The sequence below is a fragment of the Podarcis erhardii genome, assembly GCF_964252035.2.
Source record: "Podarcis erhardii genome assembly, chromosome: 14".
Classification (NCBI taxonomy): Eukaryota; Metazoa; Chordata; class Lepidosauria; order Squamata; family Lacertidae; genus Podarcis; species Podarcis erhardii.
The window spans coordinates 22144643-22164310 of NC_138503.1; the positions used below are offsets into that span (position 1 = coordinate 22144643).

Consider the following 19668-nt stretch of genomic DNA (forward strand, 5'->3'; position numbering starts at 1 on the left):
ATCTTCTCACTGAGGCCCACTGCAGCTTCCGAGGGTCCTCAGGGCTCCCTGGAATGCAGTTTGAAAACCACTTGTTCTGAAGACTGTTAGAACAGCATTGACTCACAAAGCGCAAATCACCTGAGTGAAGACATCTTGACCTCTGTTTGAAACCCAATTACCCACACAGCCAAACAATGGCATGAAATCTATTTCACATGAGCCCTTAGATTCTCTAGCCTTGTTCCCAGATTGAGATAATAAAGATCTCTCTCGCTCTCCTTTTCTTTTTTAAAGAAGCAGCTTGCCTTTCCCCCTCTTTTTTCCCCTCCTTTAAATACCCAAGGCATTTCTCCAAATATGTTACTGTAAGTATGTTCCTTGGATAAATGAGTGTTTGTGTAGCTAGATCTGCTTCAGAGCTCCACTTGGCAACTGGAGGCCATCTCAGCCCACGAGATGCTTCCAAATACGACGGCTTCCTCCGAGCTGTACAGCAATGCCGTTAGCATCTTGTTTGCTTAAATAAGAGCAGGGTGGGGCTTCACGTCTTGTGCTGGCGAGTGCCGAGTGTTTTGGATCCTGCAAAAAGCTTTAAAACTATAGCTTATTGTCTGGTTTGTCTTAGCTTTGGCTTCCAACTCAGACTAATAAAGCTCCTTCTGTAGCTACAGATGTGTCTTTTATTTCTCCCCATCTTGCAAAAGATATTTGTCTGTTTTCGTACAGATCAGCACACACACACAAATTTTTAAGGCGATGAGTGCCTGCTTTCATAGAATTAAAAGGACTGGAAGGGCCTCAAGGGTTATCTGGCCGAACGTCTTCATGAAGGCAGGATCTACCAGACCAAACAGTCCAAAGCAGATGTTTGCTGGAGTACTCTCAGCCCTCAGCACCTTCACTTAACACCCAACCTTAAACAAAACAATTAAGCAGCAATGGATTAGCACACTGTCAGGACCAGGCCTGGGGCATAAACAGCTAGCCTGAACCCAGACTTGGGTGCGTGAATTTTCCACCCCATATTTGGGTATTTGGTGGTATTTGCAGAGGCAGATATAGTGGTGCTGTGGGGACGACATACCCTCCAAGTGTCCCGATTTCCCCAGGATGGTCCCAGAATTACAGCCACCCCTGCTTCTGATTTGATCCTGGAATGTCCCAATTTCCCCTGCCAGCTCTGCCAGCACCAGGTTCTGGGAGAAGAATCAGCAGGTGCTTGTCCTGAGCAAGAATGACGATGGCAACTGTGAGGAAGCATCCCATTGCCTTTCTAGAGTTGCCGCTGGCCTCGTCTTTTGGGCAGCTCATAGCAGCTACTAGAGAGCTGGCCCTTCCTCCCTTCTCTTGAAGGTGTTGTACTTGATCCCTTCCCTCACACATTTTTTATTTTACAACAATGCTGTGAGGTAGGTTAGGCTGAGAGGTAATTGGCTCAAGGTGACAGCTGTATATGTGTATATGACGTATAAGTTTGCAGCAAGATCAAACGCGGGAGAATCCTCCTGATACAGAATAAAATGTCCCTATTTTCATCGAAGAAATGTTGCAGGGTGACAAACCTACACAGCATCTTAAAAAGCAGAGACATCACCTTGCCAACAAAGGTCCGTATAGTTAAAGCTATGGTTTTCGCAGTACTGATGTATGGAAGTGAGAGCTGGACCATAAAGAAGGCTGATCTCCGACGAATTGATGCTTTTGGATTATGCTGCTGGAGGAGACTCTTGAGAGTCCCATGGACTGCAAGAAGATCAAACCTATCCATTCTGAAGAAAATCAGCCCTGAGTGCTCACTGGAAGGACAGATCCTGAAGCTGAGGCTCCAATACTTTGGCCATCTCAAGAGAAGAGAAGACTCTCTGGAAAAGACTCTGATGTTGGGAAAGATGGAGGGTACAAGGAGAAGGGAACGACAGAGGATGAGATGGTTGGACAGTGTTCTCGAAGCTACCAGCATGAGTTTGACCAAACTGCAGGAGGCAGTGGAAGACAGGAGTGCCTGGCGTGCTCTGGTCCATGGGGTCACAAAGAGTTGGACATGACTAAATGACTAAACAACAAAAAATGGGGGACCGGTTCAGCCCCATGGGCATGGAGCCGCAGGGGGTACCACGCCTGTGAGGTGGCGGATGCAGTGAGTATTCTCTGCAAAATGCAAGTGTCTGTAGCCATGTCTTCAAGGTTCTACAGGATATTTGGGGACTAAGTACAAAAGTAATCGTCCTTCAATTACCTCAAAAGTATGTTTCTTTTTCAGTTTCCACTTTGATCTCATTTGTGCTAGGTTAAAAATTAGTAGAACGCATTTACTTTGAGGCAGCATTACTTTACTCTCATCAGCCCCAGAAAGCATCGCCAATGGACAGTAATGGTGGGAGTTGTAGTTCAGCAACATCTAGAGGTTCCTCACACTTGGTTTAGTTTTGGGTTTGCTTTTTTTACCGGAAAAAAATGAATTTTTTTGTCTAATTTCCAGTTAAATATGACGAGAGTGACTTATCTTCCATGAATGCCTAGTAACTATTCCCATATGTACCCGACGTAGCATCCTCTTGCTGTTGGGGGTGGGGAGATTGAAAGACTATAGCAAAAAAAATAATTTTTCTGTGTCAGAAATGCTCAGCTTCACCTCTCCTGGCAAGCACTTTGCCAAGCAAGGTGACATTTGGGCTTTGTGTTGTGCAATGCCCCCTTTAAAGTTACAGCTACTATGATCAGCACTCCTTCACTTCTCTTGGCAAAGCACAATACTACTTTCAAGAAACCATTTTCTCCCCTCTTTGAATTTATATAAAGTGGTACCTCGGTTTACGAACCTAATCCATTCCGGAAGTCCATTCTTAAACTGAAACCATTCTTAAACCAAGCCGCGCTTTCCCTAATGAGGCCTCCTACCGCTGGTGCCCTTCCACCATTTGGATTCCATTCTTAGACCAAGGTAAAGTTCGCAAACCGGGACACTACTTCTGGTTTTGCGGAGTTCGTAAAGCGAATCGTTCGTAAACAGGACTGTTCTTAAACTGAGGTACCACTATACTGCCTTTTATCATAAGCTCTCAGGGTGGTTCACAGAATAAAATTGTTAATGGTCATAGGCCAGGATAACTAAATAGAACTTCAGCGTTTAGAGATGACTTACCTCTGAGAAATCAGGTGCTGGGGGGCAATGGGAGGTAATAAAGAAGGCAAGCAATTGAGACCTCCTAATGCAGGCATAGGCAACCTTCGGCTTTCCAGATGTTTTTGGCCTACAACTCCCATGATCCCTAGCTAACAGGACCAGTGGTCAGGGATGATGGGAATTGTAGTCCAAAACATCTGGAGGGCCGAAGGTTGCCTATGCCTGTACTAAGGGAAGACTATGGTTGTTGGAGTAGTGCTCCATTTCCCCTAATGGAGCAGCCTCCACCGTTACATGGGTGGTGTAGCTTCTCTGTGCAACCTTATAAAAGGCAGCATTTGATTTTACCTATTTTGTCTCATTCCACAAAGTCTAAGCAGTAGCAGATGCCTCAAACTGTCAGAGGAGCAGATCAGTTCTAGTTGGCACCGTTCCCTACCACACATTAGACAACACACTACCATGTTTATTTATGGCTTGATTTGTTCAATGGGCTCCTTAATACCTCCGGCTGTTTCAATAAACTCATGTACCATTTCACTGCAATGAAATACAGTGTCACCTGCCTGCTTGCCCGCCCATCCCCCTGGCCTTCCCGTCTTCATTCCAACCTGTTCCAGGTACTAGCACACCTTCCAGCACAACTGAACCCTCCCAAACAAATTTAAACTTGTACAGTCAATGGCATCTTAATTCATCAGAATCATTAATGAGTCGCTTTAGGAGTAAGCTTGGTTGGTTTTCACATTTCCTGCAGTCGTAATTACTTCTAGCTGAGTTGCCAGCAGCAAACTTGGGGAAGGTGTGGGGAGTTGAGACTGCAAGTTTCACATTAAAGATATAATCTTATTTATTTATAGGCTTTTACAAGCTGCCTTTTCCCTGCCAGATTGGCACAGCATATAATGAGGACAATAAAACAATATGAAACTACAATGCACAGTTTCTAAAGCATTACACTGTCAAAAGAGCCAGTGTGGTGTAGTGGTTAAGAGCGATAGATTCATAATCTGGGGAACCGGGTTCGCGTCTCCACTCCTCCACATGCAGCTGCTGGGTGACCTTGGGCCAGTCACGCTTCTCTGAAGTCTCTCAGCCCCACTCACCTCACAGGGTGTTTGTTGTGGGGGAGGAAGGGAAAGGAGAATGTTAGCTGCTTTCAGACTTCTTCGCGTAGTGATAAAGCGGGATATCAAATCCAAACTCTCTTCAAATCCAAAAGTCCTCCAAGTTCAGAGGGAATGTGCCATCAAATGCCAGTTGCTAGAAGGACAACAGCAAGAGTAGAGGATTGCTTTCATTCTCAGCTAGCTCTGTACCCGTGCAGCATCACAAGAAATAGACTTATGTGGGCGATTTAGAATATATCTTTCCATAATAGTTAGGTGATTACTGATTTTAACTTTTTAATATTGTTCTTATTTAATGGTTTTATGTATAATTGTTGTAAACCATTCTGATCTTTTTAATGAATTGTGGCATGTAAATATTTTTATAACTAAATAAATTTAAATCTAGGTTTCAAGGTTTTTATACACACATAGTTTTACAGTAGATCAAATATCCTTTCCTTCCAGATGATCTCCTCTGTGGAGATGGATTTGCAACCACAGGGCTTCTACTCCCCAGAAGTAGACCGTGTTGTTTATATTTCACTCATAAATCCCTTGACCTAAACCTTTTATTAATATTATTATTGGTTGCTTTGCCATTTTGGTGATTTCCATTTATTTGTCTTGCCTCCCCACCCCACACATGCCAGCCTCAACAACTGTCTGTCTCCTACGCTCTCAACTAGGTGCTGTTATTCCATGACCAGAATTATGGGATCCACTATGAATACACCATTCCTGTGAACTACTCTGCTGAAAACAGAAGTGAGCCAGATCATCATCAGGACTCCTTGTACATATGGACCCACAGCGGATGGGAAGGTTGTAGTGTGCAGTGTGGAGGAGGTAAAGATTTTGTTTGCTTAAAATAATTTATCTAAGGCGGTCCATTAGTGTAGAAGGCCTGCAGAACAGTACTCAACCTTGCAGCTGTCTTTGTCTCACTGATAGTATATCTCCAAGGTCTTCTGCAAAGAGCTATTTCCAACCATGCTATCTGAAATCTTTTAAGCAGGAGATACCAGGGATCAATCCTAGGACATAAGAGGAGCCCTGCTGGATCAGGCCAGTGGCCCATCTAGTACAGGATCTTGTTCTCACAGTTGCCATTCAGATGCCTCTGGGAAACCTGCAAGCAGGCCCCAAGCGCAAGACCACTCTCCCCTCCTGCGGCTTCCAGCAACTGGTATTCAGAATCATTACTGCTTCCAAATGTGGAAGGAGAGTATATCTATCGTAGCGAGTAGCCCTTTGTGAGAGCAAATTCCATAGTTTAACAAAACACTGTGTAAATAAGTACTTTCTTTTGTCCTGAATCTTCCAACATTCAGCTTTGTTGAATGTCCCCAAGTTCTGGTGTTAGGAAAGAGGGAGAAAAACATCTATTTATCCACTTTCTCTATGCCAGCATAAATTTACGATATTCTGTTGTTGTTGTTGTTTATAAAATTTCTATACCGCTCTTCATCCAAGGATCACAGGGTGGTTTACAATCTATCATGTCACCTCTTACTTACCTTTCCTCTAAACCAAAAAGCCCCAAATGTTGTAACCTTTCCTCATAGGGGAGTTCCTCAGTCCCCTTGATCAGATCATGCACAGCAAGTTCTCTCCCATCTGAATCCTTAACTGAAGCATTTCAGAATTGAAGAAGAAAAGCTTTTCTAAAACAACAACAACAACAACAGCAACAACACTGTAGCAGACAGATACCAGGCCTCGGAGCTGAGAAAGCCCCATTCCAAATTAGCGAGCTTCAAAGGCTCCCAGATAATGGATATGGGTGAAATTAGATTCAACCGCTCAGAAGAGTTATCTTGCAGTGCTCTTTGGCTTGGAGTCCCATATCCATGGGGTGTTGCTGGGGAAAGTAGCCATGTTGGAAGATAGGGACATGTTCACAACCAAGTGGAATTCAGCAAACAAGACATTTCTTTTAGTGGAGAAAAAGAAACATTTAGATAATTTAATGAATGACACCGCCCCGCCCCCCCCCCATTTTGCATCCAGGAGAACGTAAAACCATTGTGTCCTGTACACGGGTTGTTAACAAGACTATGATATTGGTGAACGACAGTGCCTGCCAGCGGGTGACCCGTCCCGAGCCTCAGGTCAGAAGATGTAATGTGCACCCCTGCCAGTCAAGGTAAGGATCCCATTACAGTCGTCATAAACTTTTTCATATACAAAGGTTCATATTGCATTGTAGTTTCCCATGCACTATTTATGTGATTGTATGAGCATTGTTAATGCCACAGAGAAAGCACAAATAAGGCATTTGTAATAGAACTGAGCCTTCTCGCCAATGCAGGTTTTATACTTATATATTAAAAACTGTTTTAAGCCTCATTTATAACACCCCTGGAGCTGCATGGAACTGCATCCAAATTCCTATTTTTCCAAGCATTTGTGCATCTTTGCCTTGTTCAGCCATAAAACTCCTTTTCTACTTATTTGGTAGATCTGCACCACCCAACCTCTCTTTTTTACTCCACTGGGGGATACAATGACTTGATATTTTAATTCTTAAACATCATTGATCCAACATACCCAAGGGCCCCTTCTGAGAGTCACACAAGAAAGGGTGTTGGGAGATCATAGAATGTGCATTTTTCTATACATTATTTGGTTGGTGAAGCACATCACAGAATTTGTACAAGTGTGAATTTTGAAAGATGGCTTTTTTCCAATTTTCATATTGCTTCAGGAAGTGCAAATTAGGTAGATTCACCTTTAAGTGAAAACCAATGGATTAGTCCATTTAACCACCTTTAAATGGACCAATGGATTAGTTGCCAGACAGCTTCTTAAAGAGCATAATGTTTCTGGAGCGACACAAAAATGAGAGAGCTTAACAGAGCCCTTCCATTCCCTATGTTTTATTGTGATCCTTCAATAACATCTGTGTGCCATGTCAGGAAAGCCAGGGCCCCTATGCCAAGTTGCCTCTGAGATGGTAAACCTGTGTCTGGACTGTACCACTTAAGTTTGCAGGTGGGGGTTTACATAGATAAGTACTCCTCCATTTAGAAAAACATCTTGCACATAAGAAACTGAATGTATTTGCTACCTCATTCAGAACTAGGCTATAGAGAAGGTATTTGCTGTGGTTGTCTCCAAATCCCCTGGTGACTTGCCAAGCCCATACATTGCTCATATATGGTCAGAGGCTTCTTTTCTTTACTAGGGACTGGCTTAGTCTGGGCAGTCTGCTTGTGTTTAAGGTAGGCCTGTGTCAGTTAGGATCTAGTTATTTCTGGTGTTAAAATTAATTAAAACTGGTTGATCTTAAGTGGATGCTTGTCATTTGTGGGGGTGTTCAGCCACCCTCCTCTCAAGCCTTCACGGCAGTATAGATTTCTAGGCAAATTGAGAGAAAAATATCCAAAGGAATCATTGACAGAGAGGTAAACCAGCTGAAGAAAAATAATCCGGTCTCTCTGAAAGAGTTGCAAAAGGGAAAAACCACACCATTGAAAAAGATCTTGAAACATGTCAGGTCATTCTCTAAAAATAAATCCAGCTTTCCACAGAACCTTTTGGGCTATTCTGTTTGCCATGGAGTGGTCCAACTCTGGTTTCTGGTCTGTGTGGATTTCTAGCCCACCTGAAGAAGCTTCCGGAACTGCCTGCCTGTGCCATTTCTGACCCCCAAACTTTCATTTTCCTTTTGCTAGCCCACAGGCAAAAAAAATATGTCAGGGTTGATCCAAGGGTGGTGTGATGGGATAGTGAGCTGCTTGTGCGTAAAAGCTTGATCCCTCTGGGGTTTGGCTGGTCATCCAAACCGATGCACTAACGGAGCCCCCAAAGCATGACTCCGTCAGTCGCTGGTAGAATCTGACAGTGGGCGTCTACGGAATTTACGCCAACATAAAAGCTCTTTGACAGACATGCGCTTTCGAGACTCTCTGCGTGACAGTTTCCGGCGAAGGGTGGGCGTTCCCAACGGGGGTCCCGTTACCTCTCCACTACTCTCACTGGAAGCATCCCAGAGCCTCCCCTCCGCTGTGACTCCTGCACTCCCCCTGCTGGTTCCCTCTTCTACTGCAGATTCTCTCCTATTCTCCTGTAGCCTGTCCACCACCTGTCTCTCCGATGGCAGTTCCCTGACATCCACCTCCCCCCCAGGGCCCCCTTCACCCCCTCCCGCCTCCTCTCCCACTGGCGGTGAGGGCGGAAAGCCCCTGAAGGAACTCTCCTCGTCGTCCGAGGATTCTAACACTTCCAGCCACGGCGTACCGTCTCTCTCCCCGTCTTCCTCTTCTTCGTCGGAGTCGGCTTCTTCACCCACCCCTGACTCTGGGAACCCTTCAAACTCTCCTTCCTCATCGGTGGTCCCAAAGTGTTCCCTTCTAAATCGAGCCACGGGTTGCGGTTTTCTTGGGAAACGCTGATGAAATGTTTCTATTAAAACCTCGTCATTGACTACCTCTGCTGGTACCCAAGTGTTTTCCGACTCTGCTTCCCCCTCCCATTCTACCAGATATTCCACCTGATTCCCCTTCCACCTGGAATCAATGATTCCTGCCACGTTCATGTCGCGCTCTCTCTCTTCTATCACGGGCGTTTGGGTGGCCTCTCTCTCACGCTCCCCCCACTCGCGTCCCTCTCGGTACGGCGACAGTAATGACCTGTGAAATACTGGGTGTAATTTCATGTGACTGGGCAGCCTGAGTTTGAATGCCACTGGGTTGACCTGCTGTATGACCTCAAAGGGTCCCAATCTTTTGGGCCTCAATTTCTTACTCCCGCCCTTGAACGGTAGCCCTTGGGTGGACAACCACACCCGGTCCCCCACCCTTATAGTTTCACCTTCCCTCCTATTTCTGTCTGCTTGCTTCTTATATTCTTCCTTGGCTTTCTCTAAGTTAAGTTGAAGCTGACGGTGGATCGCCTCCATCTCTTCAAAAAAATATTCCGCCGCCGGCACGCTCCACCTCTCCCCTCCCTCTCCTGGGAATGCCCGGGGGTGACACCCATAATTTGCCAGGAAGGGACTCATCCCTGTGGACACGTTCTCCGCGTTGTTGTAGGCAAATTCTGCTAGAGGTAACTTATCCACCCAATCATTTTCTCTGTCTTTTACATAACACCTCAGGTATTGTTGTAAAACCCCATTTGCCCTTTCCGCTTGCCCATTGGTTTCTGGGTGCCGGGCAGTTGAGAAATTGAGTTCTACGTGCAGTAAGCTCATAAGTTTCCTCCAGAACCTGGAAGTAAATTGTTTCCCTCTGTCGCTGACCACCCTCAAGGGGGCGCCATGCAACTTGAAAATATGTTCTACAAACAACTTGGCGGTTTCCTCCGCTGTGACTGCATGTGAACAAGCTATAAAATGACACATCTTGGTTAATTGATCTACCACCACCATGACAGCTGTTTTGCCTTTGGATTTTGGCAGGTCCGTCATAAAATCTATGGATACTGCCTCCCATGGCCTTTCGGGCGTGGGTAAGGGTTGTAATAGCCCCGCTGGCGCCACCCTCTCTCCTTTCGCTCGCTGGCACCTGTCGCAACCCCTGACATATTCCCGTACGTCCTCCCTCACCTTGGGCCACCAAAACTCCCTGGTAACCAACCACATGGTTTTGTGCTGTCCAAAATGTCCCGCTGTGGGGCTGTCATGCAACTGCTTGAGTACTCTGCCCCTCAGTTCCCCGTCGGGTATGTACAGTGCCCCTTTGTAATACAACGCCCCGTTCTTTTCTTCGAACCCCCCTGTGTTCTCCTCTGTCCTCCGGAGCTCTCTGAGTTTCTCTTGGGCGTATTCATCGTTCTCCGTACCCTCTATCAGTTCCCTCTGCCCCACCAATGCCGCCCCACACACCCAGCGGTCTTCAGGGATTACATGCCTTGCCTCAGGCGCTCCCTCCCCCTCTAAGTACTCAGGTTTCCTGGAAAGAGCGTCCGCCCTCACGTTCTCGGAGCCGGGCACGTAACGAATCTCAAAGTGGAATTTGGAGAACTCCTGGGCCCATCTCACTTGTCTCTGGTTCAGCACTCGGGCTGTTCTCCAGTATTCCAGATTTTTGTGGTCAGTTCGGACTTGAACCTTGTGCTGCGCCCCAATCAGCAAGTGCCGCCATTTCCGGAATGCTTCATGAATGGCGAGCAGTTCTCGGTCGTACACTGTGTAGTTCCTCTCTGATTTGTTCAACTTCCGCGAGAAGAATGCACACGGTCTCCATTCAGACGTATCTTTTCCCGGCTGGAGAAGAACGGCCCCCACCGCTCGGTCTGACGCGTCAGTCTCCACTCTCATAGGTTGTTGTAGATCCACGTGCAAGAGTTGCTCTTCCGACGCAAACGCCTGCTTTAAGCGTTCGAACGCTTGTTGCGCTTCTCCCGTCCAAACAAATTTCTTTTTGCTACTAAGACAATCCGTGATGGGCGCTGTTAAATGGGCAAAGTTTTTGATGAACTTCCTATAGAAGTTTCCGAAGCCCAGGAACCTTTGCACGTCCTTCTTGGTCTTTGGTGTTTTCCATTCCAGTACCGCTTGAACCTTGCTGGGATCCATGGCCAATCCCTTGTCAGACAACCGGTACCCCAGGAATTCCACCTCCTTGGTATGAAACTGACACTTCTCCAGTTTCACCCACAGCCGGTTTTCTCGCAGCTTGCTCAGTACCTCTCTTACATCTCGCACATGCTGCTCCTCATTGTCTGAGTACACCAGAACGTCATCTAAGAACGCTACGCAGTTCTTGTAGAGCAGTGGCCCCAGGACGTGATTCATGAATGATTGAAAACAGGCGGAGCCCCCTTGTAATCCGAAAGGCATAACGGTGTACTCAAAGGCCCCCAAGGGGGTGAACATAGTGGTCTTCCACTCATCCCCCTTTCTCACACGTATCAAGTTATATGCCCCCCTAAGGTCCAGCTTGGTAAAAATTTTCCCTTTTCTCACCCGTGTTAGAATGTCATCAATTCTGGGCATAGGGAAAGTCACTGGTTCTGACACTGCATTTAGGGCCCTGAAATCACATACAAGCCTGGGCTTGCCCGTGTTTTTTTTGTCCACAAAGAACACTGGGCTGCCCCCCACCGCTCGTGACTCTCTGATGAAACCTCGCTTGAGATTCTTGTCAATGAACTCCCTTAACTCCTGCATCTCACTGTCTGACATTGCATACAGCTTGCCCACTGGCAATTGTGCTCCTGGGAGTAAGGTAATTTGACAATCAAAGGGTCTGTGCGGGGGCAGTTTATCTGCTTCCTTTTCGCTGAATACGTCCAGCAAGTCAGCGTATTGTGGTGGCACCCTCCCTTTGTCCATCACTTCCATCCCTGCTAGAGTGCCCCTGGCGCCTGCCTGAGCCTCTCCCTCCTTGCAGTGTTCTAGGCAATGTGCTGATCCAAAGGAAACCACTCTCTGATGCCAGCCTACTAGCGGATCGTGTAGCGCCAGCCAGCTCATACCCAAGATAATAGGAGCTCCTCCCAAGGTGGCTACGTTAAACGCTATCAGTTCGGTGTGTCGTGCCACCCTCATTATCATTGGTACAGTCTGTTGGCTCACTTCTCCTCCCAACAGCTCCCTCCCATCAATCGTGGTAACCTGCAAAGGCTTACTCAATGGGATAGTCTGTATTTGGTGTGCAGCTGCAAACTCTTTGCTCATGAAATTACATGAGCTACCTGAATCCAATAGCGCCTTTATCTTCAGTGGGTGTCCGTTTGCCAGTTCCAGCAACACCTCTATCACAAGCGCTGGTCTTGGAGGTTCCGGCGTGGGCACATTCATTACTCCCTCGCCTGGCTGCTGTGCCCTGATGTTGGCAACCAGGCGTTGGCTTTTACTGGCTCCGTGATTTCTTCTTCCTCCTTCCCCCCAACAGTTCCCGCCATCCCTTGCCATTCCTTCCTTTGCGGACAGACTCTGGCAAAGTGACCTGGCTGTTGGCAGAGATAGCATCTCTTGCCGCTCTTTCCCTCCTTCTTCCGCCCTTCACTGGTGTTTGAAACTGCGCGCGCGCGCGCTGTTCCAAGTTCCATCGGCTCTGCTGGCGGGAAAGGCTGCTCCGGAATCTCTGGAATGCGGAAGTCCTTCCAACGTTCCCCCTTTCCTTCCCGCTTTTCCATAGCTCTAGCTTCCTGGCGTGCTCCAATGGACAGCGCTGATTTAGTCAGCTGATCCATAGACTCCGCCCTAGGCGCCCGGGAAAGTTCATCTTTCACTGCCGGAGAGAGACCTTCTTCAAACAGCATTTGAATAGGTTCACTAGCAAGGTCCCACCCAAGTCTATGAATCAGCATGGTGAACTCAGTCCCTCGCCCCTCCCTCTAGATGGCCAATCACGTACGCCACTCTAGAGTTCTCGTCGGGGAAGTCATCAAACAGTAGATTGAGAGCATATTGCATCTCTGTCCTAAAGGCTTGATAGTTCCGGGGATCCCCCCCAAATTTCTGCACCAGTCCAGGCACCCGTCTGGCAAGTGGGGTGGTCTTCCCCTTATCTGCATCTTGAGCCCTCCTCTCCTCGAGCCTCGCCGTTTGCAGTGCCAGCTGGACCTCCAACGCCCTGTACCTTTGTTCCAGGCTTGGATCTGCGCCAGCTCCCGCTCCTGCTCCTCCGGTTCCGGATGGTTCGCTCATGATGCCTTCTGCTTGCACAAGCTGCTTTCAAAGACTGTCAGATTGCTGTGATGGGATAGTGAGCTGCTTGTGCGTAAAAGCTTGATCCCTCTGGGGTTTGGCTGGTCATCCAAACCGATGCACTAACGGAGCCCCCAAAGCATGACTCCGTCAGTCGCTGGTAGAATCTGACAGTGGGCGTCTACGGAATTTACGCCAACATAAAAGCTCTTTGACAGACATGCGCTTTCGAGACTCTCTGCGTGACAGTTTCCGGCGAAGGGTGGGCGTTCCCAACGGGGGTCCCGTTACCTCTCCACTACTCTCACTGGAAGCATCCCAGAGCCTCCCCTCCGCTGTGACTCCTGCACTCCCCCTGCTGGTTCCCTCTTCTACTGCAGATTCTCTCCTATTCTCCTGTAGCCTGTCCACCACCTGTCTCTCCGATGGCAGTTCCCTGACAGGTGGTGCCAACCCAGCCCAATTTTGTTGAGAAAGGGAAGTCTAAATTGCCTTACTCTATGGATTTTAATCCTTCCCCTTAATATAATTCCAGAACTGCTGCTTTTGGTTTGGAGTTCCTGAGCCAATTTAGAGTTACAATAAAGGGCCATTATCCTCGCCCGGACAACTAGAGTGTGCGGCTCTCATTGGTTCGTTTTGCCACCAGCACCATGGCAACCAACAACCACACAGTGCTTCACATCCAAGCAGGCCACGCCTCTCCCTCTCTCCTAACATTTTCTCGCTCCCTCCAGGTTGACCACACATTCACACTTCGGAAGCTGCCAAATGGAAACGTTTTCCGAAGCACATTCTCTAAGTCTCTGTAGAATTTAAATTTCCATTAGTGTTTGCCCACCCAGATATTAGAAATGCATGCTTGGCATATTCTCTGACCGAGAACATCTTAAAGAGACCTTTCTCTTTCACCATGACTATAGTTTATTTTGTTTTTTTAAAGAAAGAAGCTCTGGGTTTGCTTTCAGAGTTCAAGCAGAATTATTATAGCGTTGTTGCAAAAACTTCTCCTGTTTTCTACATTGAGCTCTGCTCTCTGGTTCTTATAAGAGCTACTGCTTTGTTTTCTCTGCTATTTGACATTATTGCTACCAGAAATTCACATGGTCATTCTTGGGATGAGATGGGAGAATCTGTCAGTTCCGCTTTTCTGTTTCTCATTTTTCCAATCTTAAATTCAGTTCTCTACAATTCGGCAACAGTAGAAGTCAGTAAAAGTCATCAGTATTCCTTATTGTAAATTTCTCCAAACATACATGTGTTTGTATGCAATTTTGCCTAATATATACACTTTTGCAATGCAGTTTTTGTGTGTTGGTTTCCCTAATGCATTCCTCAGTATGTTCGTTATTGTCCATGCTATTTAGCTAGAGAACTGCATTGCAAAATTTGCGGAAGTGTGTATTTCAGAAAATGACACTGATTTGGTAGATAAAAATGAGAAATTCAAACTTTATAAGGGATGATGAGGAGTCAAAGGGGATATGAAGGAGAGAGAAATGATGCCCTACACACTTTAATCTACCTTAATCTGTAGAGTTTCTGCTTTGTCTCCTCTTCCCACCATCTGAAATTTGGCATGTGATGATGGGAGGCAGGACCACCTCTGCTGTGCCACCTTGTTGTTAGTGGAACTTTAAAAAAATCTGCTTATGCTGTTTAAGTTGGTGTATTTTATTTTTAATGCTGAACTTTTAACTTTCCGTACAATTTGTTTTTTTCTTAGCATATTCCTATTTATTGCATTTATTGTATTTACTTCTGATGCTGATCTGAGAGCCGGGTCTGAAAAGTGGCAAATGAAGTTTAAATAAATAAAAACCAACCAGCATAAACAAACATTCTGATTAGTTATCTCTAAGAGAGAATTTTCAACATCCCCAGCAAAGTGTCATTCCCAGAATTCTTTGAGGAAGACTAGAATACTTGGAATTGCCATACTGAAAACAATATTAGTGTTTGAATCCTCAAAGAGGCAGAGTTCTACAAACCGTCTGAAAGAGTTCCATGTTCCACTAATTCCACTCAAAACTGGTGAGAAAATTATTTTTATAATTTATCAGCAATTTGAAGATCTTGCTCCCCTAGCCAAACACTTTCCTGCCTCTTTTTTCTTACCCCTTTGTAAAATCAGTTTTATAAAAACATTTTTAAAATGCTCATTTAAAAAAATTAGAAAGTGGCACTAAAAAGATGGTTGACACAGTGTCAGTGTAAATTTGTCCTTAACAAAGTTAAAACTCAAGTTATTCCACAACCACCCCCGTGCGTGTTGCAGCTTTGTACCGAGTTCATGAAAGGACACTTATGCCGGACCTGGACAAGAGTGCAGTCTGGGTTGTCCATTTTCCCATCTGTCATTGTACTGAATTCCTGGCTCGTCTCATGCCCGTCTTCCTGTTTCCTTACAGACCACCGAACTGGAAAAGAAAGTGAGAGGCTGTCTCCTTTCTGATTCCTCCCATTCCTTTCCCCTTTAAGTGAGGTCACAGCCTCCTTTTTCTCAGGACTGTATGGTGTGCGGTCGAACTGTCAGTTCTGGAGGCAAACAACCAGGGTGGCTCCTACCAAGTATTTCACTCCTTTCATCTCTACTGTTCTTTCCTCTCAATCCTTTTCTCTCCTTTCTTTGCCAATAGCTATAGATCACAGGGAGATTACAATGCCGTTGCTAGACTTAATTCAGCAGGGCCTGGACAGCAGCCATGCCTCTTCCTGGAGAGGACAGTAAATTAGTAAAGCAGTCCCTCTCTTTCCCCTTCCCAGGTTCATCTCACCACCCCTCTCTGATTGGGACTTTCAGTCAATGACATATTTAACAACACATCTGTAATTTGTGCTTCAGTGCTTAAATGGTGGCCTGTGGGTGTCCCTTTTATTGCATATTCATGATTATTTGTGCTCATGATGCTATCAGGGCTGTCACACGGGTTCCCACTTTCATTATGGGTTGCACCTGCAAAAGTTTTGGTGCAGTCACTCTGCTTCATTTCCACTCAGTGCATTTCAGTGTATTTATTTTTTATATATACCACAAAGTTTCTGGTTTAGTTTTGGTTTTGCTTTTATGGTGCTGTAGCCTCTCCAGACAACAGTATTGTGGTAGCATGGGGGAAGCATCTCAGGGCAACTAATAAAGCAGAATAATTTCAGCACTACAGCACTGTGTGTGTCAGTAACATGTTGCAGAATACTCCCAGGCTTTTTTTAAAAAAAAAAATCAGTCTGGAGGGGCCCTCAGTGCCTTGGCATCAGGTTGCAAAGATTAGTTTGGTTGGGAGGCAAATCAAGTTGACGGGTCTGAAAGACAGACCAGGATTCCAACTTCCTGAAAAAAGGGTGCTGTGATTGCCACCTCCCTCCCCCCTCCTCATGCATTTTTCATGTTCACACAGGGCTATTGTTCCAGCTCTTCACTTTGACGAGGAATTCCTGTAATTACAGAGGGGATCTTCCTCTGTGACAGGTCATAGGAAGCACTTAGCAGAGATGCCATATAGGCATTTATCAAATACATTCCTCTTTACTTGATTCTTCCCATGACCTCCAACTCAGAGTCACTCTCAAAAAGTTTCACTTCTGCTGCTCAGGTCTCAGCAAAATAGCAATTAGTTCTATGGGGTGATTGGAAGGGCAGACTGACAAAAGGGTCTGCAGAGTCCATATCTCTGGGGACAAGCAGTTATATTTCACAGCACGTGGGAATGTAAGGCTACAGGATTTTTCATTGTGAGCTGATCATAATGTGAATCTTATTTGCAATGTGATGTAGGTAGCTGTGTACTATTTGTGTCAATTGTTTGAACAAAGCAGATGACATAATTGCCAAATGTCCACTGGTGGTTCTGTTTTCCTCTTCATACTCTGACCTCATCACTCCTGAAATATCCTCTTGTTCTTTTTACTTTTCTGATGGTTTTACCCCTCTTGGTGGTTTTAGTTGGTCTGCTCGGATATCACAGCTAGAAGCAGAGGAATCCTGGCCCCTCTTGGATTAGCTCATGCCACAGAAAAGCTAGCATTAGCAGCTGACCATCAAAGGGGGCATGGAGACCTTTAGAACTGGATGTTCAGTGCCCATAAGCAGCTTTGCTTCAGTTAAACAGCATAACAATCGTCTGCAAGCCACAGGCTCCCAAATGACCCTTGGTATACAGTGGTGCCTCGCAAGACGAAATTAATTCGTTCCGCGAGTTGCTTCGTCTTGCAATTTTTTCGTCTTGCGATTTTTTCGTCTTGCGGAGCGCGGATTCCCCGGGTATTAACGGTTTTACAAAAAAGGAAGCAAACTCGCAAGACGTTTTCATCTTGCGAAGCAAGCCCATAGGGAAATTCATCTTGCGAAGCACCTCGAAAAACGGAAAACCCTTTCGTCTAGCGAGTTTTTCATCTTGCGAGGCATTCGTCTTGCGGGGCACCACTGTAAATGGCTTGGGTGGTTTTTATACAACTTATTTGCTTAATGAAAAGAGACGGGCAACACTTGTTGTTAACTTATGTGATTATATAGTTCTCATTAAGGCACTTAAATTGCAAGCAATTTGCATCACTAAACAGGTATACAGATCCAGCTCAAGGATTTGAGCTGCAGAAAGAAGGCACCTCAGAACCCCCTGCAAGTTTAGTTGTGAGGTGCATTGCCTGTAAGGGGAACTGGCCATGCCAAAAGCATTCCTGTCTTTAAACCAACTTACACAAGGTAGGGGGACACTTTTATCTGGGCCCAAGGAAGAAAGGATTAGTAATATGCATGTAGTGTGCTTTAGTAACCCTAACTTGGAAAAGAACAAGGATGGAAGACTGAAGAAACCCCAACTAAAGAATCATGGCAAGAAAAATTGACGGACTATGCAGAACTGGCAAAATTGACATATAAGCTACAGGACAAGGATAACTGTGACTTTAAAGATGAATGGGAACCCTTTACAAAGTATTTGAAGACGCAACAAAGCAAACTGCACTCCTTGGCTGGCTTTGAATAAACAGTCACAAACTTTTTTATTGATGATAATCAGCTAAATAGTTTAAGGATCTATACAACTGTGTAACATGCAGAAAACAGCATTTGTAGAGAAATCAAAGACTGGAACTGTGGGAAGCCAGGGGGTGGGGGGTGGTTGTGTGGGGGAGGGTGGGGGGAGGGAGGAAAAATGGGGGGCGGAATACTGATGATATGTTTCTGGATAATATGTTTTGTTTTAATTTCGAATAAAAAAGTTTTTAAAAAAGAACATCAAGGTTATTTGGACTGTTGTAATACATAATCTTCCACCACCAAGAAATTGCAGGGGTTTCTTGTGTCCAGATTTAAAGCCCCTTAATTCTGCATTAAAAATGTAGGGTTTCAAATAATAAAAACCTTGGACACAGGTTGGTGGGACCTGACACCCACCCAGGGTAGGCACAAGAGGCAGTGATTGATGAGTGGCTTTGTATAAACGCCTTGTGTCTCAAAGGGCTGTGTCCCTATTGAATCCTTTTTCTCTCTTTTCTTAACAGGTGGGTGGCTGGGCAGTGGAGCTCTTGCTCTGCAACCTGTTCCAAAGGCATCCAGATCCGAGAAGTGGCATGTGTCTATCAGCTGCAGAATGGCACCTATGTCAACACTAGGGATCTTTACTGCCTCGGCCCGAAGCCGACACCAATACAAAGCTGTGAAGGTCGAGACTGCCTTTCCATATGGGAAGCATCGGAGTGGTCTAAGGTAAAGAAGTCTTGGTGGGAGGAAAAGGACAGGAATTCCAAAATAAAAACCCCAAGTTGGAGTCTACTAAACATGAGCAAATCCTACTTCATGTGATCCATAATTAATCTTTTTTTAAAGATAAATATCAAAGGGGCATTTTGTGGAAGTCTTAAAACTAATGTTTTTCCCTAGGCTATTAAGAATCAGTGTTTTCTAGCCAGGATTAGCCAATGTGGTGCCCTCCAGATGTTGTTGGACTACAACTCCCTAATCCCTTTGGCCACTGCCTATGCTAGCTGGGGCTCATGGAAGTTGTAGTCCAACAATACCCAAAGAGCAGCACGTTGACTACCGTGATGTAGGTGCTTTTACATGCCCCAAATAGCACCTGCAGAAGCAGATTCCCAGAATCCATTTCCAGAACCTAGGGTTGGGACATATCCAATGGCACCTCCTGAAGCAGCTCAAGTTGGTGGGGTTTGCCCCCATGCATCCATACTATATCATATGATGAGTTTGAGTTCACAAAAGCTTATGCCATTATAAATTTGTTCGTCTTTAAGGTGCCACAAGAATCTTTTATTGTTTAGGTAGTTCAAGAAGTACATTCCAGAATTTTATTCAGGCCAGCAGCACACATATAACACCATCCAGGGGGGTAAAACTAGTCACCACGCAACAGAGCCAAATGCCCTAGGTGTATTCACAGAGTCGTTTTCTCAACACACAGTGACTCTGTATGTATTGGGAAAAGCAGGCAGTGATTGATGTAAGACCAATTTTAGTAACACAGATCCAATACTTCTCCCCACTGCCCCAATGTTCTTCTGCTGTGTATCTACCAAAACCTGCTATTTTGCCTTGTTTGCTCAAGGTTGTGTCAATGAGTCTTGTGATTGCTTTCAGGAAAATAGATTTTAGGAATATCGCTGCCGAGAGGTTATTTCCACAAAAGTAATATTGTGACTTTTAACAACATTGAGTCCTACCACTAGCTCTGCATAATCTTTTATGGTGTAGTTCATATTTTGCAGCTGACATTATCGAGTTCCTATCACAAAAACCTTTAAAGATGTTTTCTGGCTCTTTCACAGGCTTAGAGAGGTGAAGGATCAGCTGAATGTTTATTATAATGAGTGCCTTGATTGCCTTCGGACTCCTG

General features: G+C 45.5%; 1 protein-coding gene across 3 annotated transcripts in view; it reads left to right on the plus strand.

The window, feature by feature from the left end:
• The window catches only part of ADAMTS17 (ADAM metallopeptidase with thrombospondin type 1 motif 17), a 172489-nt gene that overhangs the window by 131684 nt on the left and 21137 nt on the right, over window positions 1-19668 (plus strand). For all 3 annotated transcript variants that reach the window (XM_081838768.1, XM_081838769.1, XM_081838770.1), the window contains 3 exons: window positions 4905-5064; window positions 6229-6364; window positions 18320-18524. In XM_081838768.1, coding sequence (XP_081694894.1) covers window positions 4905-5064; window positions 6229-6364; window positions 18320-18524 — 501 coding nt within the window. The remainder of the gene's footprint in view (window positions 1-4904; window positions 5065-6228; window positions 6365-18319; window positions 18525-19668) is intronic.